Source organism: Dama dama, chromosome 16, assembly GCF_033118175.1.
Source record: "Dama dama isolate Ldn47 chromosome 16, ASM3311817v1, whole genome shotgun sequence".
Taxonomy (NCBI): domain Eukaryota; kingdom Metazoa; phylum Chordata; class Mammalia; order Artiodactyla; family Cervidae; genus Dama; species Dama dama.
The window spans coordinates 16,276,975-16,301,321 of record NC_083696.1 but is presented as its reverse complement, the minus strand read 5'-3'; the positions used below and the strand labels follow the sequence as shown (position 1 = coordinate 16,301,321).

General features: G+C 39.0%; 1 protein-coding gene across 1 annotated transcript in view; it reads left to right on the top strand.

Moving 5' to 3' along the window:
- The first annotated feature begins 8,099 nt into the window (after positions 1–8,099).
- LOC133071017 (uncharacterized) overlaps positions 8,100–24,347 on the top strand; it is a 343,915-nt gene continuing 327,667 nt past the window's right edge. The window contains exon 1 of the mRNA XM_061163233.1: positions 8,100–8,234. Within this exon, the coding sequence (XP_061019216.1) occupies positions 8,100–8,234 (135 nt within the window). The remainder of the gene's footprint in view (positions 8,235–24,347) is intronic.

The window sequence follows — 24,347 nt, the reverse complement described above, 5'->3', positions numbered from 1 at the left end:
AATGCACAGTATGAATAGATCTTGTGAAATTTTTAGAGCAATGTAATACTGATAGTATACAGAGGAAAATGGTAGCAATTCTCACTAATGAACTGATACAAACATCCTCAATAAAATGATAGCAAACTGAATACAATAACATCAAAAGAATCATTCATAATGACTTAGTATGGTTTATTCTGGGAAAATGAAGGTAGTTCTTTTATTAATTCCAGTACAGAAACAAATTGATTAATATAATACATCATAACTCTAGGTAAAAGAACAAAGAACTATATGATAATCTTAGTAGACAGTGAAAAGACTTATAATAACTTGCTATTCTATATTTAAAAGTATAAATCTTAAGAAATTAAGAATAGTTTTTTTCTCCAATGTGCCAAAAGTGAACTATTCAAGAATAAACGCTGTGATATTTAATAATGAAACATTAGGCTCATTGCCACCAAAATCAGAACTTTTTTCTGGAAGTTCTGGGCCATACAATAAGATATCAAACTTAAATAAAAGACTATTGTAAAGAAATACATGAAGGCATCACTATTTGTACAATGTTTATCTTCCTAGAAAGCCCAAAAATATTAACTGTAAAACTCCTAGAAGTATCGCGTTAAATAAAATATCTATATATGAGATAAATATATAAAATGAATAGATTTTCTCTATATCACAAACAAAATATTGGGCAATATGATAGAGAAAAATATATAACAACTATGACAAATACAAGTAGCAGCAATTTTAAAGCATGAAGGAACTAGTTAGCAAATTATATGAAGTAGTATAAAGGGCATTTGGATAAGTGAAAAGACATAGCATGCTTTATATTCTTAAATGAGGAGACCAACTAGTGTAAAAATGTCTTATCTTCTCACAGACACGGTGCTCAGTTCTTCTCTACTCTTGTCAAGTAGGAGATACATAGTGAGGCCTGATCATAGACTAGTCATCATTACCCTGTTGTAATCCAAGTACCGTAATATAACTCATGGACAATATATAGCACTGTGACTCAACAGGCAGAATAGAAAGCTGTACTCAGGACCCAGACATCAGATTCAGATGTGGCTTGCTAAAGACAGTTTTCGAAACTACAAAGTCTCAGAATGACATAGGAGGGAGAGATGAGACCCGCTGAGGTCCCGCTCGGGTGTTTCCATTCCCCGGTTGTACCCCACCCAGTACAGACAGACACCATTTGTGGCACTCAAGGGAACTGGTGGAGACTCAGGAAGTCCCGGTCAGGTTGATATCCTTGAATAAACAGGGTAATATAGTGTATAAGCGTGTTACCTTTACCAGTGCACACAGGGACTCATACTTAAAAGGGTCCTGCACTGGGTTTAATGCTATGCTGTTGAGACCTTGAAATTCTTGATAATTTTTGAACAAGAGCACCTGTATTTTCATTTTTCACTGCATATCACCATAAAAACCTAACTTATGTGAGATGTCAGAGTGTTCATTTTTGTCTGTCTTCAAACCCAGCTGTTGCAGGACAAATTCAACTTCAATGCTATCTTAATTAAAATTCTCCTTTTGGGCCCCTATCATCCCCACATACCCTGGAGAGAAACTACAGGTCCTTTATGAATATGTACTCTGTAGGATTCTAGTTTATGCGAGACACAGAGATGAAGGACATAGTCACCATTCTCAGGATGCCCACTCATGTTGGAGTGAAGTGATAGGAACACCAACAAATACAGTACAAGGTAAACGTGTTCTCTAAGAGAAGCAGAAACCAAGAATTCCTGGAGAAGGAGAGGAGCAATTAACTGCTTTTCATAGAGATGTAATATTTCTTCTGGTCTTTGAGGATGAATAGAGATAAACAGAGAAGTTGGGGGAGGGCGATTCCAGGCAAATGAAGAGTATAAATAAGAAGGTCATGAAAGAAGAATGCATTTCAGCAATGGCTGGATGGTGACTGGAAGAGGGAAATGGGGTGAGAATAATGGGTAGAAGATGCTACTGGAGAGGTAAGTTGGGGTAGACTGAAGAGGTTTGCATACCTCCTTGCAGGCAATTTAGATCTTATCTAGGAGACAATTAGGATGGTGTGAAAGTTTTTTTTTTCTTTTTTTATAAAAGTGAAAAATTTCATTAGTCAAATTGAAAAATTTGATTGTGAACACTTCTCATCACCTAGATTCCATCATTAGCATTTCATCACACTTTAAAAAATCACATAAATTTAAAAAGTGTTTAGTGAGGAAGCAGGCCCAGTTCAAAGGGTATGGAAGATATACTGGAAGTAGAGAAATTGGTGGGAAGGTATCAAGTAAGAATCACTTCCCATGTAACACAGAACACAGCATAAGAATCTCAAATGAAGAATGATTTCCCTGGCTTCAAAAATACTCATATAACAATATTTTCCCTCAAAACTTTATAGACATTGGTTTATGACCTTCTGAAATTTTAGTGTTTCAGAGTAAAAACCTAAGGTCAGTTTGAATTTTGTTTCTTTAAGAATAGCTACTTTTTTTTTCTTCTTGGAGGTTTTTAGGACTTTCTCCATTAACTATATAATTAACAAAAATTTCAGCTATTTCTTGATTTTGCTGGACCAAATATTCAAAAAATAGTCAAAAGTTTTTTGGCTTCTGGGAAATTTTCTTCAGTTATGTCTTTGATTGTTTTTTCTTACTCAAGATTCCTAGAAGCATCCAATATTCTAGATTACATCATTTTTTTTCCCCCTCTCATTTTCCTTTTAGAACTTTTTGCTCTTTTCCTTTCAGTTCTTAGGGAACCTCAGTTTTTCCTTTAGATGTGTGTCTTGATTTTTCCTTTAGATGTGTGTCTTGATTTTTCCTTTAGATGTGTGTCTTGATTTTCACAATCAAGATTTGTGAAAAAGACTTTCACAATCAAAATAGATTGGTCTATTCTGTTTCTAATAGAGATGTATCTACTATTACTCTCTAATTTTTGCCTGACTCATCCTTTCACCTTAGCTAATTTACTTTTCCTTTCTGTCTTTTCCTTTTAGTTTTCTAATTTCTTTATTAATATAATAGTTATTTTTATTTTATAGAAGTTGTATGATTAAAAACCTTCCACAATTCCCCATTTCCTAGAGGACAAAGTGTAGTTTTTGTGGTATGTCATTTATGGTCCTTCATAGTTGGGCCCCATCCACTGTCTCCCTGTATCCACATGCTGTGCTTCAGCCACTCTGGATATTCTTTTACACCTCTCTCCCATCGTTCATGCTGTCCCTTCTGGGTGGAATGCCTTCTTTTCTCACTTCCATCAGGAAAATTGCTGTTTACCCTGAGTCAACTAACAATGACGCCAATGCTATTGTTTTAGCAGTCTTCCATTATTTCTCCACTTAGAATTAATTATTTGTTCTTCTATGCATCCATGATATAACGATTAGAGGACTCAGTTATAGTTGTGTGGATGCATTGTCTTTTCCAATGAATTCAATGTAACAAGAATTCTATTTTGAATGTACATAGTGTAACAGCCGATATTAATTCAATCAACAAATCTTTATTGAAAAACTACTCAATGACAAACGCTGTGCTAGGCACTTGAGATATATGGGTGAACAAGACAGACAAAATTCCTGACTTCATGAAACTCACAGTTTGTGAAGGGAAAATAAATGACTAGTAAATAAACAATTTCCTATGATGACCCAAAGCAGCCACTTGTAAAATGTTAGATGAACTAAATTTTTGGATGAATCTTTGGTGCTAGCACAGAAGAAAGTACAATTTTTGTATCAGTTATCTTTGGCTTCAAAGCATTTAATAACCAGAAAAATTTCAGTGGTGTACAACAGTAAGCATTTTTAAACTTGTGTCTGTGGATCAGCTCAGTTCTAGGTTACGCTCATACAGGTGGTTGAGCTGCGTTCGCTTATGTGTCTGTGTGACTTGCTGGGGTTAGCTGATTTAGGCTGGGCTTATATAGGGGTAGCTTAGCTTTCTTTTGCAACCAGCTGAATAACTCTGACAAACTCCAAAAAGCAAACCTATCCCAAGTTTTTGCTTGTGTCAAACCTGCCATTGACCAAAGCCAGGTGCATGGTTAAGCCCACAGTCAAAGGGGGCACTGCCAAGTCACATGGCAAAGGGTGATTTGTAATTCCATTATTGGACAGGGTTTGAAAAGTTGGAACAATAACCTAGACTGCCTCAGGTCTCTTGATGTACATGACATCATGTGATAGATTGTTGTTTAGTCGCTAAGTTGTGTCCGACTCTTTTGTTACCCCCACGGACTGGAAACCACCAGGCTCCTCTGTCCATGGGATTTCCCAGGCAAGAACACTGAAGTGGGTTGCCATTTCCTTTTCCAGAGGATCTTCCTGGACCAGGGATTGAACCCTTGCCTCTGCATTGGCAAGAAAATTCTTTATCACTGAGCCACCTGGAAGCCCCCATAAGAACGATTGTTCAATTACTAAGTCATGTTTGACTCTTTGTGACCCCAAAGACTGCAGTACACCAGGCTTCCCTGTCTTCCGCTATCTCCTTGAGTTTGCTCAAGTTCATGTCCATTACGTTGGTGATGCCGTCCAGTCATCTCATCCTCTGCTGTTCTCTTCTCCATCTGCATTCAATCTTTTGCAGCATCAGGGTCTTTTCCAATGAGTCAGCTGTTTGCATCAGGTGGCAAAAATATTGGAGCTTCAGCTTCAGTATGAGTCCTTCTGGACTGATTTCTTTAAGGACTGACTGGCTTGATCTCCTTGCTGTCCAAGGGACTCCCAAGAGTCCTCTCCAGCATCACAGTTCAATAACACCAATTCTTTGGCATGATAAGGATGATTAGAGTCTGATGAATCCTCAAGCCACTACTTGGGTACATTTTTGACCTTCCCTTACCCTCTGACTTGTCCTTACCCAACCTACCTTCCCCTGACACCCCATTTCCCATGCAACACCACCAACATATCATTTACTTGGTCTTGATTCACTTATTTACTCAGTGATGTGGTTTCTAACATTTGCATCTCTTGCTTGGGAGGTTTTTTTTTTTTTCCTTTTCTGTGGTGTATATACATGTCTTGGGCTGCTCTGCTGCACAGCAGGGCAGAAGTCCCTAAACACTAATATCAGCCAGGAGTTTGTGTATAGATATTCCAGTTCCTTCAGTCAAAGGAAAGGGGTGTCTGAAGCATATCTTCCACTGCCTCCCCAGAGTTTCTGATGGAATCAAACTCCTTGCTTGGCAGTAAACCCTTCCATGACTGTCTCATGCCTCAACTCCCCTACTGGTGTTTTCTGGGATAACTCTCAAACAAACTGTTATTATTCCTGTTAGTCATCCGGTCACGTCCGACTCTTTGAGACCCCATGGACTGCAGCACACCAGGCCTCCCAGGCCCTCATCATCTCCCCAGGTTTGCCCAAGTTCATGTCCATCACTCGGTGATGCCATCCAGCCATCTCATCCTCTGACGCCCTCTTCTTCTTACTTGCACTCAAATCCTTGTGTCAGGGTCTGCTTCTGTGGAAAGCTGAGTAAGATAACATGTATTGAAAGTCTGCCATGAGCAGAGAGCAGCGTGGGAGCCCACTCTTCTGCTAATAAATGTGTCCTGAGAAGTTGTATTATTGCTGGTATCAGTTCATAGGAAAAAATCAGGGGGTAGTGAAAAGAACATGGGGCTTTGGAATCAGACAAAGTTAGGCTCCAGAACTTTCTCCACAACTTACTTTCCTACCCTTCCTGAGTCTTGATCATTATAAAATGCAGATAATGTCTGTCTAAAAGTGTAAGATGATGCAGTAACACATGTTAAATGCTCTTCACCATGCCTGGCACATGGTGGGTATTCACTAAGTATAAGCTCAAGGAATTAGCAGAGAGGTACCTGGCAGTTTCTATGAGAAAGTAGCTCTGAGAGAGAGGCTGATACTCTCCCACATTCCAAGGCTCTTCTTTCCTCCTTTTTGTGTCATTTCATTCTCCCTATAGTTCTCTATCCATTAAGAGGACTCATTAGCCTCATGGATTCAAAGTTATTCCAGAAATTCCTCTTTAGACTTGGACCAAGTTATGTGCCTCTTTGTCCTTTGATTTCCTTATTTCTGTAATTGAGATTATAACACCTAATGTAAAAGTTGTCATGAGGATTAACGATAATGATACATTTAAGAGGTTCAGCCCACAACCTGGGAGAGAAAATGTTCAGTAAGTGGCATCAGTTAACATTTCCTTTAAAATAATGATAGCATTTATACAGCATCGTGAATAGACAATATCTCATTTAATCCTCACAACAAGTGCACAGGGCAGGTATTATTATCAGACCCATTTTATAGAGAAAGAAGCTACAGCTCAGAGAAGCCAAGAGACTCACCCAGGATCACTCAGTTAGTCTTGGGCATCAGAAACAAATCTTCCCCTTCAACATCCATATTCTTTCACTTTATCTTCCTTCTGCTATCTTTGTTATTTATTCTCTGCCTTGCCTAGTGTAAGTTCCCCAAAGACAGGAATAGATTTATTTTCCCCCTGGATTCTGGGGCTCCACTCAGGGAACTTGGTTATTGAGAAAGGAATTAAATAATTGTCAGGGGAAAAGACAGCTTGTAGGAGAATGTGATAAATTCAACTGAGAAAGCGCCAAGGGCAAAGACACATGCAAAGCTGGCACTAGAGCAGAGGCCTTTAGGCTGTTGCTTAATAATATTAACAAGTAATATTTGTCTAGCATTTTACAGTTGTCAAAGTACTTCCTGATGTTTAGTCTCACTTGATTCTCACAACAGCCCTGTACTCTGCGGTAACTTCTTTTCACAATATTTTTACTGCGGCTCAGATAGGATAAGGGATTGGTTAAAATGACCCAGCCAGTAAATGTTAGAAGCAGAGTGTCTTGGAGGGTCTGGAAACCAGATCTTCTATTGTCTGATGCAACTAGAATTTGCATCGTGCTAAGAAGTTAAAGCACATTCACAAATGTCATCTCGATTTTTACAGTTACGAAGGTGTTATCCCCATTGGTGGCTCAGATGGTAAAGCGTCTGCCTACAATGTGGGAGACCCGGGTTCAATCCCTGCGTCAGGAAGATCTCCTGGAGAAGGAAATGGCAACCCACTCCAGTATTCTTGCTTGGAAAATCCTATGGACAGAGGAGCCTGTAGGCTGCAGTCCATTGCAAAGAGTCAGACATGACTGAGCGACTTCACTTTCACTTTCATGGAGAAGAACACTGGGGCTCAAAGAAGTAAAAGGACTTGTCCAAGGACATTGTTGGCAATTGCCTGAGTTGGGTTTCAAACAGGGGTCTTTCAACAGCAAAAATCCGTCTACCGCTCAATCCTGCCAGACCCTAAATGCAGCCTCCCTAATTAAAATGAAGAGATGAATTGTTTTAATCTATTCCCAGTGTCTTCTCAGGGAAAAATCTTCCTTTTTGCCCCTCTCTTCTCTTTAGACCTTAGTCACCATGGGAACAGTCCCCCTAAGGGGCAGAAGAGGGCCTAGGTGGAAGGCCTTAGTGGGAGCCTAGCTCATCCCATTTGCTTGTGAAGATCAGCTGAGCTCCTTGAGTTTTCCTGCCTCTCAGAGGAGCAGGGAGGCATCTCACTGAGTTAAAAATGCAACTTCAGAAGCAGATACTTCTCACAAACCAGGAACCCATGTGGTTTCTTGGGCAGGATGGAGTCTCCCAGCCTGGGCCTCTGATGTCCATCCACCTCTCTCCAACCATAGGAAAACATGGTGATAAAGACAGGGAGGCGGTGGGAATGGAGGCTAAGCTACCCTCTTCCCAAAGAGAAACAGCTCCCTGCTTGTAAACAGCAGAAGGTCTGGGGGAAGACCGAGTTTTGGTATCACACCAAGCCAGAGAACTTCTATATCAGTTGCAGGATCTGAATAGTTTATTTTTCTTTGCTTGTATTGCAAATTTATAACAAACTGAGAATAAAGCATACTTTTTTTTTTTTTTTTAGTTGGCCTCTCGCTCTCTTCCCCACAATGTCTGGGTTTCCCTCAAAGCTACCAAGTGCTAATTTGAAAAACATGTTGCCGACAAGTGGGAAAGAAAAAGGCAACCAACGTGAAATGCCCTCTAGGGCATGGAGGAACTCCCAGAGAGACTGCGAGAGAGCAAGGGCGCATGCGTGCGCCTGGGCTGCGTGCTCCCCGAGTAACAGGAAGAAATGGGAGCAGGAAGAAGTGCGGACGTTGGAGTCTAAGACGTGGAAGCCGGCGTATCCCTCGGCGCTGGATGAAACTCTCTGTTGCATTTAAGGTACTACACAAATCTCATTGTTGGTATTATTTGCTGCATTTCTCAGGGTGACCTGTAGGATACTTCCTGAGAAAAATTTAGAGTTAATAACTAAAAAGAAAAAAGCACTTTTACTGAAGAATTTATATGTTTCCTTCTCATGGATTAAAAAGACCTAGGTTATGCATTATTTCCAATTTTGCTTTGTCTGCCAGGAAGCTTAGAGCAAAAAGTACAGCTCACACAGAGCCTTGGTAGAGATGCCATCACCTGCTTAACCACATTGTTTTTACCCCATGACTTAACCCTCCTTCCTTCCGTTTCTTTCTCTCTTTGACTTAAAGACAAATATTTTATCATTCTATGTATGTAATATAAATGGCTTTAAATTCTTTGTGGAATATGGCAATATGTAAGTAAATAAACAAATATACACATAAATAAGCCTTGCTGGAACAAATTTGGGATGAGCAAGTTAAGAGGATAAAGGAGCGAGGAAAGGAAAGCCTGAAATTGACTTCAGGCTTTCCTCATCTACATCAAATTACATCACCTCATTCCCAGCTGCTTCCAATCTTGAGATCGGCACCATGGATTGGGAGAGACCTTCCAAGATAAAGCTAATAGGAATGGCTTATGGTGGGTGAGTGCTGACCCCTTGCACTTCCTGCCTGCAGAACGCCAAACACAAAGGGCATAGAATTCAATTTGAACATTTCAGAGAGACCTTCCTCTGGGTTCTTCCCATGGCAGTCTGGGTTTTTTAAATTGAGGTATAGGTGATTTACAGATTAGTTTTAGGTGTACCATATAGTGATTCGATAATTTTGTAGACTATACTCTATTTGAGGTTATAAAATAATGGCTGTAATTCCTAGTGCTATACAATATATCCTTATTGTTTGTTTTGTACATGGTATTGGTATTTTGTATCTCTTCATCCTCTATCACTATCTTGCCCCTCCCTGCTTCCTTCTCTGCACTGTTAACCAGTAGTTCTCTTTGTGAATCTGTTTTATTTTTTAGTTTCTGTGTATAAGTGATAACAGTATTTGTCTTTCTCTGACTTATTTCACCATGTACAATACCCTTTAGATATATCTACCTTGTTGCAAGTGGCAAAATTTCATTTTTTTATGACTGAGTAATATTCTAGTCTTTGTATATAAATATATTTATATATGCATAAATATCTCACATCTTTATCCGTTCATCTGTTGAACACATCTTGACAATTATAAATATTGGGATGCATGTATCTTTTCAAATGAGTGTTTCATCTTCTTAAGATATAGACCCAGGAGTGGAACTGCTGAGTCATGGTAGTTTTTTGCTGAGTCATATTTTTAGCTTTCTGAGGAAACTACATACTGCTTTTTATAGCAGCTGCAATTTACTTTCCTACCGCAGTGCATGAGGGTTCCCTTTTCTGCACACCTTCACCAATATCTGTTTCTTGTAGGGAGGTCTGGTTTTTTTTTAAGTATTAGAAAGAATTAGAAGGATTTAGAAGCCAAAGACTGTAAAGTTTCTAGCTCCAACTGTGAGGACTTGGGGCTAACCGCTTACTTTTTGCAAAGAATGGATAATATTAACAACTCTACAGAGTTAATTTAAGTATCAAGTGAGAATAAAGGTGAAAGTGTCATGTTGAGTATAAGGAATTACACAAATCTAATTATCTTCATGGGTTCAGGGTTCTTTGCAGTCGTCTCCCACCACCATTTGATACCTTAGTTCACAAACACCATAACTAGCCGTCCCTATGCTCCAGTCATTGATTGACCATGCCTGGGCGCCCTTCTCCTCCCCTTCAGTCCATAGTAGATTCCTACACAACCTTTAAAACCCATCTCAAATATCACCGCCTTGATAAAGTCATAGCCCCATCATTTAGAATGAGTACTTTTTCTTACTTTTGATCATCAGAGGATTTGGTTCATACCATTAATGTTGCATTCATTATACTGAACTTGGTTGCTTTCTGCCTGTTACCTCTCTCGTGTTCAGTTTTAAATCTCTAACACCTTGTAGGTACATTTAGCTTTGAGCTATTATATCACAGAGTAAACAGAGGTGAATTTTGAGACTTGTGAGGAGAGAACAAAATTTTTGCAAAATCCATATATATCTTAGAAATATTTTGTGCTACAAAAAGCCAGGTTGATAAAAATGAAATACCAAGCAATAGCATTGAGGTGGGCTGTTTTATTTTGTTACTATCAAATGTGATGAATGAATGTTCCCAGTTTCTTCTGAGAACACTTGATTTCCAAATCTAAGGATACATCAACTCTAGACTGGGACATTAGGGAACTGTAAAGAGATATCTGTGGACATTTCATTTTTATTTATTTTTTATTTAAATTAAAAAATTTTTGTAGTCACAACTACATTTTATTACAAAAAACACAATTCAGGAATAACTGAATGGAAGAGAAACATAGGGCAGGGGGAGGAGGAGGGTAATGCAGTTTTTATGCCTTCTCTTTACGCAATCCAGTGCCTTATCATCATGGCATATTAACATGTTTATGAACCAGGAAGCTCCACTGAGCCTCAGATCCAGAATATTTACTGGGGTTTCATTGCATAGGTATGGTTGACTAAATCATTGGCCACGTGACTGAATCCAGTTTCCAGTCCATCTCCCCTCCCAGGAGGTTGGGAGTGGGAATTAGGAGAATGGGGCTAAAAGACAAAGAGCATTTTGTTTTTAAAAAGGATACGAGGCAGATTGACAGCGATGGGAACTGCAAAACAGAGAGATTTGGACCCAGACTGTGGCATCAGCTGCCTGAGTAAGCAACTTCACAGTGTTTCCTTGTGATGGTTAATTTTGTGTATTTACCTGCCTGGGTGAAGAGATGCCCAGATAGCTGGTAGAACTTTCGTGGGTGTATCTGTGATGGTGTCTCAGGATGAGATTGGCTTTCGAATATGTAAACTGAGTGAAGCTGCCCCTCACCAATGCCAGTAGGCATCATCGCCTCCATTGTGGGCCTGAATAGAACAAAAAAGCTAATAGAGGAAAGGCTAATAGTCTCTATTTGGTTGAACTGGGACATCTGTGTTCTGTTCTCAGACATTGGTGCTCCTGGTTCTTGGGCCTTTGGTTAGGATCAGCATCAGCATGTATACCATTGACTGCCCTGGTTCTCAGGCCTTTGGGTTTGTCCTCCAAGTATTGATACAACAACCCTCCTGGGCCTCCAGTTTGCAAGTGGCAGATTATGGGACTTCCCAGCCTCCATAATCATGTGAACCAATCTTTCATAATAAGTCTCTTTTTATGTAGATACTATCAGTTTTTTTCTCTGGAGAACATTCTTCATTTGAAAAATGGGAATAATAATAGCACACATCATTTTGTTTTGAGACTTAAATGAGATAATAACATGGAAAGCAGTACATCTAGTGTCTGGCCTAGGGTAAGTACTCACCAGATGTCATCTCATGATTAAAGTGAAAGTCACTTAGTTGTGTCTGACTCTATGCAACCCCAGGGACTGTACAGTCCATGAAATTCTCCAGGCCAGAATACTGGAGTGGGTAGCCGTTCCCATCTCCAAAGGATCTTCCCAACCCAGGGATCGAACCCAGGTCTCCTGCATTGTGGGTGGATTCTTTACCAGCTGAGCTACCAGGGACTCAATGAAAAGTGTAACCTCATTTTCACACAAGAGGCCTGGGTATCTCCTGAGCTTTCAGAGTTAGGGCGGCTCTCTGCAGCTGGCTGTCGCCTTTCTCTCTCCTGAATACATGTATGCTGTGTGAAGTGGGTGAGATCAGATTCCAGGGGACTTCAGTGGCTGACACAGGAGTGACCAGAACCTCTGAATGTACCCCAAGAGAAGGCACACAGCCTTGTTCTGCTCTGCTCATGTCTCATGAAAAGCACTGATTCATCTGGATGCAGCATTTAGGAAGGATCATTGTCCAGAAGGACCATGTTCAACAACTTACTTCCCTGTCTATAAGATGAAGATGACACTCTGGTAGCTCAGCTGGTAAAGAATCCACCTGGAATGCAGGAGGCCCTGGTTTGATTCCTGGGTTGGGAAGATCTGCTGGAGAAGGGATAGGCTACCCACCCCAGTATTCTTGGGCTTCCCTGGTAGCTCAGCTGGTAAAGAATCTGCCTGCAGTGTGGGAGACCTGGTTTCAGTCCCAGCCCTGGGTTGGGATGATCCCCTGAAAAAGGGAACAGCTACCCACTCCAGTATTCTGGCCTGGAGAATTCCATGGACTGTATAGCCCGTGGGGTCACAAAGAGTTGGACAAGACTGAGCAACTTTCACTGGAAAGAATAAATGATACAAGTATGTCAGGGTGTCTAAATGTAAAAGAATGGCCTGTATCTTTGTCATTATTATGATGGGCCAATATGAGGAGGAATTCAGTCTGAACAGCAACATCGAATTCATGCATATGCAAATGGCTTACCCTGTTATATAATTAGCCATCAAGCCCAGTTGTGGGTTGTTATTCTAGGTATGGAACAGTCATAAGAGCAGATAGATTTCAGTGATGTTCTTCAGTGCTTTGTGCTGGATGTGGATTTTATTAGAAAAATAAATGAATAAAAGCAGAAGACATCCTTGCCAGCTCTGAAGGACAGCTTGGAGCAGTCTCTCCCGGTTGACAGAAAACCACAGTCACCTCTGCTGACCTGAGAGAGCTCTACCTTGGATGATGGAAGGTTGTCACAGAAATATTGTGTTCACTTAGCCCAGGGAGCTGCATCAGCATTTTAGGAGATTGCTGAACTCAACTGTTCAGAGAGCCCTACATCTCCTCCCTGACAGGATACCATAGCCGTGGTGAGGATGAGGGGGAATGGGACTGTTCTGGCAGGGACATGGTGATTTAAACTCAGCCCCTGCTCACTTGGATAGTGGGCATCAAAGCAGGGAAAAATCTTGTTCCAGCTGTGAGTGTTCCTCACTTGGTTGATAGCTGTTTGTGTTCCTGGAGATTTGTGTGCAAGGCAGTTTCAGTAAACCAAATCATTATTTTCTGGAACTCACTGGGAAGTCTGAGAAACTTTTTTTGTGTGGTGAAAGTTTTAGATGTTGGGTACATTTGGATGTTGGGTACATTTTTTGTAAGTTGCATTGATTTTGAAACATGGACAATGCCAGTAACTGACAAAAAGCTGCTTGTTTTAAGTTTTGCTGTGGATTTCTTAAATATTACAGCAGGCTGTATGCAATATTTGCATTTGTATAGAATTATCAAATAATGCAAAGTTCTGGATATCATTGGAAATTAATTGAAGTAACCTGGACAGTTTGCTTGGAGCACTGTGTGAATCTAATTCTTTGGCATTTTATGAAGCAAAGGCATTGGGCACTCATGCATGTCTCTTAGATCTCCAACTCGTTTCTCAGGTATCCTTTTGAAGAGTGAAGCTGGTTCTTAAATATTCACAAAATATTTCTATGAGATAGTTGAAGAGCCTGCAGTGTTGTGTTTCTGTAACTCTATTTTATATTTTGGGAAATGGCTTTGCCTATCAGCTTACTCCGTGCCATCATAAACTGAGCACCTATGCTCTGCCTATTCATTATACCATTTTATCATTACAATTGATATTATTTAACCTACTTTACAGATGAGGAATCTGGGGCTCAGGAACTTTAAGTGACTTTCCAGAGGTCAAGTGGGTGGCAGATCTTAAACCAGAGGTTTTGTTCTACATTATCATGTAACCAGGGAGCAAAATTGACTAATGATGTGATTCAAGACTGAAGGTTGGAGGGTTAGAAGGGAGACTTTCAAACTAGTGACTAAAGACAGAGTTGCAAAAAATGGAAAGGCTTTTTAATATGGATATAAGAACCATATGACTATCATTTATCAAGTGCTTATCATGAACTTGGCATTATGCTGTGTTTCTCATGAAAACCAACAGAATTCCCAGGAAATACTGTTCTGTTTTCCAATCATACAGATGAATAAATTGAGGTTCTGAGATTTAAATGAATTCATCTCAGGCCATACAACTTAATAAGCAGGACCATTTGGTCTTGGACCCATTGTTGTCTCCCTCTAAAACTTGTACTCTTTCTGCCCATTATCCAAGCAGCAGAGGATTCTCTGCTTGCTCCCTGTCCAAACTCATGAAATGTGAATGCTTTTGCCCATTAATGACAGCTGGAATTTAGGCCTCAGCTCAAGACTTGATCAATACTATACAAGGCCATGAAGCCATACAAAAAGTCCTTTGAAACTTAAAGACCAGCATTTTCTTACTGGAACAACAACAAAAACCTTTGATGTGCAAATAGTAAAAATGTAGAACTCATCTTCCCTAAAATTCTGCAGGAGCTTAAAATGTGGCAAGATAGCTTTTTAAGGATACATTTTTATAAAAGTTGCAAGTACATGTTTAAAAAGTCTAGTAGTTTTACATGACTTATAATGGAAAACAGCAGTCTCCTGCCCACACCCCCATCCATTTTTCTACTTCCCAGAGGCAACCACTCACATTTATGGTTGCCCCATGTTTAGAATAGCATATATCTATACATACATACATACACTGCCATTTCCTATTTGTTTATTTACTTACCTCAGTTCAGTTCAGTTGCTCAGTCATGTCCAACTCTTTATAACCCCATGAGCCGCAGCACGCCAGGCCTCCCTGTCCATCACCAACTCCTGGAGTCCACCCAAACCTATGTCCATCGAGTCGGTGATGGCATCCATCCATCTCATTCTCTGTCGTCCCCTTCTCCTCCTGCCCTCAGTTTTTCCCAGCACCTACCTACCTACCTATCTACCAGCCTATCAACTGAAACTTCTTAGCCCTGCCATAAATAAGTGCTACAAATTTGTGGCTTAAATATCAGAAATTTTTGGTTCTGTGATCTGGAGTCTAGACGTCTGAGATCAAGGTGTCAGCAGGGTTGCTTCCTTCTGAGGTTGATGAGAAAGAATCTGTCCCTGCTGGGTAACTTTGGTGTTCCTTGATGTGTAGCTGCATCACTCTGATTTCTGGCTTTATCGTCACATTCTCGCTGTGCAAGTTTGTGTCCAAATTCTCCCGTTTTGTGAGGACACTAGACATATTGGATTAGAGCCCAGCTTAAGGATCTCTTTTCTGCTTGATTAACCCTATAGAGACTGTTTTCAAATAAGGTCACATACTGAGGTACGAAGGGTTAGGATTTCAATATACCTTTCTTGGAGAGTGAACACAATTCAACCTGTAGGATTTATCTATTGTTTTCCTAACATACAAGATGAGATTCAGCTCTCATCTTTACATCTTCCTTCCATTCACTTTTAGGCCTCCTACTCTCTGGTAGTGGTTTTTGTTAGATTTAATGTTTATGCTGTTATGATTGTGAAAATATTACTTAAATCTGGGTCATGTAATGAGTATGATTAAATTTTCCTTTCTGTGCAACTCTTGGTTTTCATGGAATTATTAATGGTCTTATGTTCTTGTTTGCCTAGTTTTCTTTTTCTTGTTTATTTTTAAAACTTTTTATTGGTGGAAATTGCTTTACAATTTTGTGTTGCTTCTGCCATATACCAATGTGGATCAGTCATAATTATATATGAAAGTGAAAGTGAAGTCACTCAGTCGTGTCCAACTTTTTGCAACCCCATGGACTGTAGCCTACCAGGCTTCTCCGTCCCTGGGATTTTCCAGGCAAGAGTACTAGAGTGGGTTGCCATTTCCTTCTCCAGGGGATCTTCCCAAGCCAGGGAACGAACCTGAGTCTCCTGCATTGTAGGCAAATGCCTTACCGTCTGAGCCACTAGGGAAGTCCAATTATATATAATTATGGGAAACATATGTATTTTTATACACACACACACACACATATATATATATATAAATTAAGGGAAATATATATATATATATATATATATATATATATATATATATTCCCTCCCTCTATCCCATCTCTCTCAGTCATCATAGAGTGCCAGGCTGAGCTCCCTGTGTTATTTAGCAACTTCCCACTCACTATATTTTACACATGATATTGTATTTATGTTAATGCTACTTTCTAAGTTCATTCGACCCTCACCTTCCCCCACTGTGTCTGTAAGTCCATTCTCTACTAGGTTCATCAGTAACATTTTTCTAGATTCAGTGTGCACACATTAATATATGATACTTGTTTTTCTCTTTCTGACTTACTTCACTCTGTGTAAAAGGCTCTAGATTCTTCCAACTCACTACAACTGACTCAAAATTGTTCCTTCCTATGGTTGAATAATATTCCATTGTATAAGTGTACCACAGCTTCTTTATCTATTCATCTGTTGATGGACATCTCAGTTGCTTCCATGTCCTGGCTATGTGTAAATATTGCTACAATGAATATTGGGGTACATGTGTCTTTTAAACTTGTGGTTTTCTCAGGGTATATGCCCAGTAGTGGGATTGCTGGGTCATATGGCAGATGAATTCCTAATTTTTTTTAAAGGAATCTCCGTACTGTTTTCCATAATGGCTTTATCAGTTTACATTCCTACCAACAATGCAGGAGGGTTCCCTTTTCTCCATATCCTTTCCAGCATTTATTGTTTGTAGATTTTTTTGATGATGAATGAACAGTCACACCATTCTAACTGGTATGAGGTGGTACCTCATTGTAATTTTGATTTGAATTTCTCTAATAATGAGTGATGTTGAGAATATTTTCATATGTTTATTTGCCATTTGTATGTCTTGTTTGGAGAAGTGTCTGTTTAGGTCTTCTGTCCTTTTTTTCATTGGGTGGTTTGCTTTTTTGATATTGAGTTGTATGAGCTGTTTGTAGATTCTGGAGATTTACCCTTTGTCAGTTGCTTTATTTGCAATTATTTTCTCTCATCCTGAGGGTTGTCTGTTCATCTTGTTTATGTTTCCTTTGCTGTGTAAAAAACTTAAGTTTTAAGCAGAGTCCCCACCTATTTTTTTTTCCATTAGTCTAGGAGGTGGGTCAGAAAGAATCTTGCTGTGATTTACATCAAAGAGTGTACTGACTATGTTTTCCTCTATGAGCTTTATAGTTTCCGGCCTTTCATTTAAGTCTTTAGTCCATTTTATTTCTAATTTCATTCTTTTGCACATAGCTGTCCAATTTTCCCAGCATCATTTATTGAAGAGGCTGTCTTTTCTCCATTGTTTATTCTTCCCTCATTTGTCAAGGATAACGTGCCTATAGGCATATGGGTTTATCTCTGGGCTTTCTATCTTGTTCCATTGGTCTATATGTTTTTGTGTCAGTACCGTATTATCTTGATGACGTGTAGCTTTGTACTATAACTTGAAGTCAGGGAGGTTGGTTCCTCCAGCTCTTGTTTTTTTGTTTTTTGTTTTTTTCCTCAAGATTACTTTGGCTATTCAGGGTCTTTTGTGTTTCCATACAGACTGTGAAATTTTTGTTCTAGTTCTGTGGAAAGTGCCATTGAGTAATTTGATAGGGATTGCATTGAACCTAGAGATTGCTTTGGGTAATATAATCATTCTGACAATATTGATTCTTCCAATCCAAGAGCATGGTGTGTCTTTCTATCTGTTTTTTGTTCTCTTTGATTTCTTTCATCAGTGTCTTAGAGTTTCCTGCATACAGATCTTTTGTCTCTTTAGGTAGGTTTATTCCTAGGTATTTTATTCTTTATGTTGAAATGGTGAATGGAATTGTTTCCTTAATTTCTCTTTCTGAGTTTTCATTGTTAGTGTATAGAAATTCAAGGAATTTCTGTGTATTGATTTTGTATCCTATGACTTTACTAAATTCATTGATTAGCTCTAGCAGTTTTTTGGTGGCATTTTTAGGGTTTTCTCTGTATAGTATCTGTGCCTCAGTGGTAAAAAATCAGCCTGCAGTGCAGGAGATGAAGGACATGTGGGTGCAATCCCTGGGTCGGGAAGATCCCCTGGAGGAGGGCATGGCAACCCACCCCAGTATTCTTGCCTGGAGACTCTCATGGACAGAGGAGGCTGACAGACTACAGTCTACAGGGTCACAAAGACTTGGACACGACTGAGGAGACTGAGGACAGCACAGAGCACACACATGAATAGTATTGTGTCATCTGCAGACAGTCAGAGTTTTACTTCATCTTTTCCAATCTGGATTCCATTCCTTTTTCTTCTCTGTTGCTGTGGTTATGACTTTCAAAACTATGAAAGTCATAGTGAGACCTTGAGAGTGGGCACTCTTGTCTTGTTTCTGATCTTAGGGGAAATGCTTTCAGTTTTGAGAATAATGTTTGCTGTGGGTTTGTCATGTATGGCCTTTATTATGTTGAGGTTGGTTCCTTCTATGCTGGTTTTCTGGAGAGTTTTTTTTTTTTTTTTAATCATAAGTGGGTGTTGAATTTTGTCAAAAACTTTTTGTCTGCAATATTGATATGGTCATGTGGCTTTTATCTTTCAATTTGTTACTATGGTGCATCACACTGAAGAATCCTTGGATCCCTGAGATCAATCCCAGTTGATCAGGGTGTATGATCCTTTTAATGTGTTGTTGGATTCTGTTTGCTAGAACTTCGTTGATGATTTTTATATCTGGTTCATCAGTGATACGCTTTGTTTTCTAAATTATTAAAAAATAAGACCAAGTTTTAAATTGTAGAAGAACTTCTACAAGTCAAAAAATACAAGAAATTAGTAAAAACACGAGGGAAAGGTATGAAGAGTTAATTCCAAAATGAAAAAACCCCATGGATTAGTAAGGACATAAAGAGATGCTCAAACCCATTGGTGATTAGAAAAATGAAAATGTCAAAATGCTACTTTTCTTCCACCAGATTGGCCATAGTTGGGAAGCCGGATGGTGCTAAGGGTTGTCAGGTCTGTGGCAATACAAAAATTGCCAAGCTCCATAGTGGAAGTATGGATCAGGGCAGGAGTTCTGGAGAGCACTCTGCCACCTACGCCACTACTTGCTGCTCTGGCATACTCCAAGATGTATGTTCTACAGAAATTCTACTTTGTTTGTGATAGCAGGAAGTCAGAGACAAATCAGGTTGGTGATCAGTAAAGGACCAGATAAGTACATATGGTGAATGCATTTTGAGGGCTGCTTGTGAGTTGAAAGCAATGAATTTGATGTACACCCAGCAGTATGCATAGTTCTAAAAAATGGTGCTGAATGAAAGAGGTAAAGAAAAAGCCTAAGATACTTGGCAAATTAAACTTGTATACATTGAAAATATGTGCATATAATTTAATATACATTTTAAACCAACTCATGTAAATGAAATGATACATTTCACACATATCAAGGTGGTTGTATATGGGGAGATGGAAATAAGGGAAATGCATAAATAAAGAAAGGAGAGTTTTGCTAAGACCATGGCTGGTGAGCCAGGGATTGAGGAATGTGATTGATTCAACCATCTGCACTTGAGATCTAAAAACAGACTCAATGTTTACACAGTTATGACTAAATAAACATTATTTACACCTGAATCATGGAGTGTATTATGATTACATTTCCCTTTTGCGATAGGAGGAGGTAGTTTACTTTCCTGGAATTAAAAATGATTGGATAAATTTTTGTTCGCTTTTCTGTGCATATACTGCTCTTTCATCCCTGAACTATTTGCCAGTGAATATATCTCTTCCCTTTGTATTCAAATTCCTCAGATAATCTATGTTTTACATTTTCTTATTTTTTGTGATATCCATCTTAGAGCCTTTGGTACTTGGCTGTGTACTTAATTGAGTCCCCTCCTCCCCGCCCGAATTCATGTTAAAGCCCTACCCAATGTGACTCTATTTGGAAATAGTCTTTCCTTAAAATTTTTATTTTATCTTAGAGTATAGTTGATTTACAGTGTTGTTAGTTTCTGGTATACAACAAAGTGACTCAGTTGTACATATACATAAATCTATTCTTTTTCGAACTGTTTTCCCATTTAGGTTATTATAGAATATTGAGTGGAGTTCCCCGTGTTATACAGTAGGTCCTTGTTGGTAATCTGTTTTAAATATAGTAGCATGTATATGTCAATCCCAAACTCTCAATTTATTCCCCCTCCACCACTCTTCCGCTTTCATAACCTTAAGTTTGTTTTCTGTGTCTGTTTCTGTTTTGTAAATAAGTTCATATGTATCATTTTTTAAAGATGCCACATATAAGTGATACCATATGGTATTTGTCTTTGACTTACTTCACTTAATATGATAATCTCCAGGTCCATCCATGTTGCTGCAGATGGCATTATGTCATTCTTTTTAATGACTGAATAATATTCCGTTGTATATATGTACCACATCTTTATTCATTCCCCTGCAATGGACATTTAGGTTACTTCCATGTCTTGGTTGGACTTCCCAGGTGGTGCTAGGGGTAAAGAACCCACCTGTCAGTGCAGGAGACTAAGAGACATAGGTTCAATCCCTGGGTCAGGAAGATTCCCCTAGAGGAGGGCATGGCAGCCCACTCCAGTATTCTTGCCTGGAGAACCCCATGGCAGAGGAACCTAATGGGATATGGTCCATAGGGTCACAAAGAGTTGGACACGACTGAAATTACTTAGCACCCATGCACGCATGTGTGTCTTGGTTATTGTAAACAGCGCTAGAATGACCACTGTGGTGCATGTATCCTTTCAAACCACGGTTTTCTCTGTATATGTGCCAAGGAGTGGGATTTCTGGATCATATGGCCACTCTATTTTTAGTTTTTTAAGGAAGCTCTATACCCTGTTCTCCATAGTGGCTGTACCAATTTACATTCCCACTAACAGTATAGGAGGGTTCCCTTCTCTCCACACTCTCTCCAGCATTTATTGTTTGTAGATTTTTGATGATGACCATTCTGACTAGTGTGCAGTGATATCTCATTGTAGTTTTGATTTTCGTTTCTCCAGTAATCAGTGATGTTGAGCATCTTTTCATGTGCCACTTGGCATCTGTATGTCTTCTTTGGAGAAATGTCTGTTTAGGTCATCTGCTCATTTTTGATTGGATTGTTGGGTTTTTTTGATATTGAGTTGCATAAACTGTTGGTAAATTTTAGAGATTAATTTCTTGTTGGTTGCATCATTTGCAAATATTTTCTTTTCATTCTATGGGTTGTCTTTTCATTTTGTTTATGGTTTCCTTTGCTGTCCAAGGCTTTTGAGTTTAATGAGGTGGAGATAGTCCTTAGGGGGTCTTCCCTCATAGCTCAATTGTTAAAGAATCTGCCTGCAATGTGGGAGACCTGGGTTCGATTCCTGGGTCAGAAAGATCCCCTGGAGAAGAAAATGGCAACTCACTCTAGTATTCTTGCTTGAAGAATCCCATGAACAGAGGAGCCTTGCAGGCTACAGTCCATGGAGTTGCAAGAGTTGGACATGACTTAGTGACTAAACCATGAGTCCTTAGGAGGTAATGAGCTCCTAAGAGAGGATACCTAGTTTAATTGTACTGGTGACCGTCTAAGAAGAGGAAGAGATCTCTCTGTCTCTCTGCCACGTGAAGCATAGTGAGAAGATGACCATCTGCACCCAACATGCAAAGTCTTAACAGAAACCAGCTCTGTCAGATCTGAGACTTCTACCTTCAAGAACTGTGAGAAAATAAATTTCTGTTGGTAAAGCCATCCAGTCTGTGGTATTTTGTTATATTAACCCAAGCTGACTAAAGACAGATTTTGAAATCAAGAAGTGGGGTGAAGCTGTAACAGATACCTAAAATGTGGAAGCAGCTTTGAAACTGGGTGGTGGCTAGAGGCTGGAAGAATTTTGAGGTGCATGCTTGAAAAGTCTAGCTTGCTATAAAGAGATTGTTGATAGAAATATGGAAATTAAAGGTGATTCTTTTGAGGACTCAGAAAAGAGCAGAGTTAGAGAGAAAGCCTTTGTTTTCTTGGCGTATATGTCAATAATCATGAACAGAAAAATTGGTGGGAATACAGATGTTAAAGGTCATTCTGATGAGGTCTCAGATGGAAGTGAGGGACACATTATTGGAAACCAGAGAAAAGGCAATTCTTGTTATAAAGTGACAAAAAACTTGTGTTCTAGTGTGTTTTAGAAGGAAGAACTTGTGAACAATGAAATGAGATATTTAAATGAGAATATTTTGAAGCAAAATGTTGAAAATACATCCTGGGTCCTCTTGACTGCTATGATAAAATGTGAGGTGAGAAATATGAAGAAGAAACTAAGTGAAAGCAACCAGAACTTGAAGATTTAGAAAATTTGCAGCCTAACTATATTGCAAAAAATGAGAAAACTAGTTCTGAAGGGAGGTTGAACAACCATTTGATAAGGATTAGTGTATATGTGAACTATGAATTCAGTCAGTCACTTCAGCAGAAACCAGAATTGGAGATAGGATTATATCCACAGAAACACTGCCAGTTTTAACTGAAGGAGATGGAGATGGATGAAATGAGGAAAGGCTGTCAGGATTTCTTAGATTCTTCAAAACAGAAGAATGGCTGCCATACTGTGCTTCTAGTTTTATGGAATAGGGAAGAATGATCCTGAATTTTCTTCTCTGCTTTGGTTTCTTTGTTCTCTTCTCTAGACATTCCAAAGTATGACTTTAATTTCTTTCTCTTTTCCCTCTAGTTTCCATCTGTTTTTCTTTTATACTTTCTGAGAGATTTTCTCAACTTTATTTTCCCACCCTTGTATTGATTTTATTTCTGCTCACTTATTTTTAATTTCAAAAGATCTCATTTTATGCAGACTGATTCCTCTTATCCTTATAATATTCTTTTTTTTTTTTTAAATTTCTGTGAAGAGGTCAGTTTTTTGGAGACGTTTTCTTCTGGTTCCTGCATTATTTTTCTTTCTTTATTTTTTTATTTATTTTTAATTATTTTTTTATTATTTTCTTTCTTTATTATTTTCTTTCTTTATCGAAATAAATCATTTTGATTTCTTTTATATCAGAAGCTTTCCCTCAAGTATCTGGTGATGTGGGACTGTTTCATCAAAGAGCAGGACACTGAAAACTTAGGGAAATGAACATTTGGGGAGCAGGGACAGAGCTTGTTAGATGGTGAGTTTCATTGTAAGGTGATCTGGTAGGGCTGTACAAGGACAAAAAGAATTAAGAATACTTTTAACTCTTTTCTGTTGGGCTGATCACTGTCCCCAGAGATGAATCTTCCAGTCTCCCTCCTGGAGAAGATATGCTTGGCTTCCAAGCATTCCTGTTGCTGAGCTGGGTAAGGAGACTGGTGCTCTTAGCATTCAATAAGTAGACCTTCTTCTACCCCTCCAGTTTTCAGTGTGAAGTCAGACTTCAGCTCTGCTTAATAACCCTGAGACCAGAATGTCTGGTTCAGTCTCTTTATGGAGCCTGTACGTAGTCTTCTGCTGGAATGGGAGGTCAGGTCCCCCAGCTGCAGATTCTGATCCAGATTTCCAACTTTATTTCCTGTTTCTGTCTCATTGGTCTCCAACTTTCAAAAGTACATTGAACCATGAATTCCTGAGCTTTCTTGAGTTCTTCCACTTGCATAGGCTTGTTTCTGCGATACCCTCATCATAAGTTTAGAATTCAATTTCCATGTGTCTGATGAATAAGTTACTACCTTTCCATCTGCTCTCTAGTTTCCAGAATTTCATTCCTGTCACCTTCTTTCCCATTCTCTTGTCATTACATCATATCTTTTTGTACCTCTGTATCATTGTGATTTGTTTTGAGTTGGAGACATGGCAAAACACTTCTGTTAAGTCTTCAGCTTGATCAGGAGTCCTATCAAGTTTATGAGAAAAATAACTAGGGATATTTGGGAGACATTTATTATTTATTGAAATAAGGGATTTCAGAGCCAAAAACTTGAAATTTAAATCCTGGTACAGGGTCTTTGTTAGCCAAGTGCCTTGAGCATGTTAACTGAACCTCTCTTGGTCTCATAGATTTAAAAAAAAAAAAAAGGATAATAACACCTACCTTATTGACTTATTAGAATTTAGAAGTATACATATAAAGCATGTAACTCAGAAACTGATATATAAGAAGTACTGGATAAATAGCAGCTTATATCATTTTATTGTTGACAGATAGAGGTACAATTTATCTATTATTTACTGAGAATGGGGGAAGAGAAACAAAGGCAATTCAAGTGTCAGTTTTATTAGAGGTACCAGGGGAACGTCAAGTAAATCTCCCTCCATGCTTCTCAAATGCAAGATTCTGTAACAACAACTAGATTGGAGAAT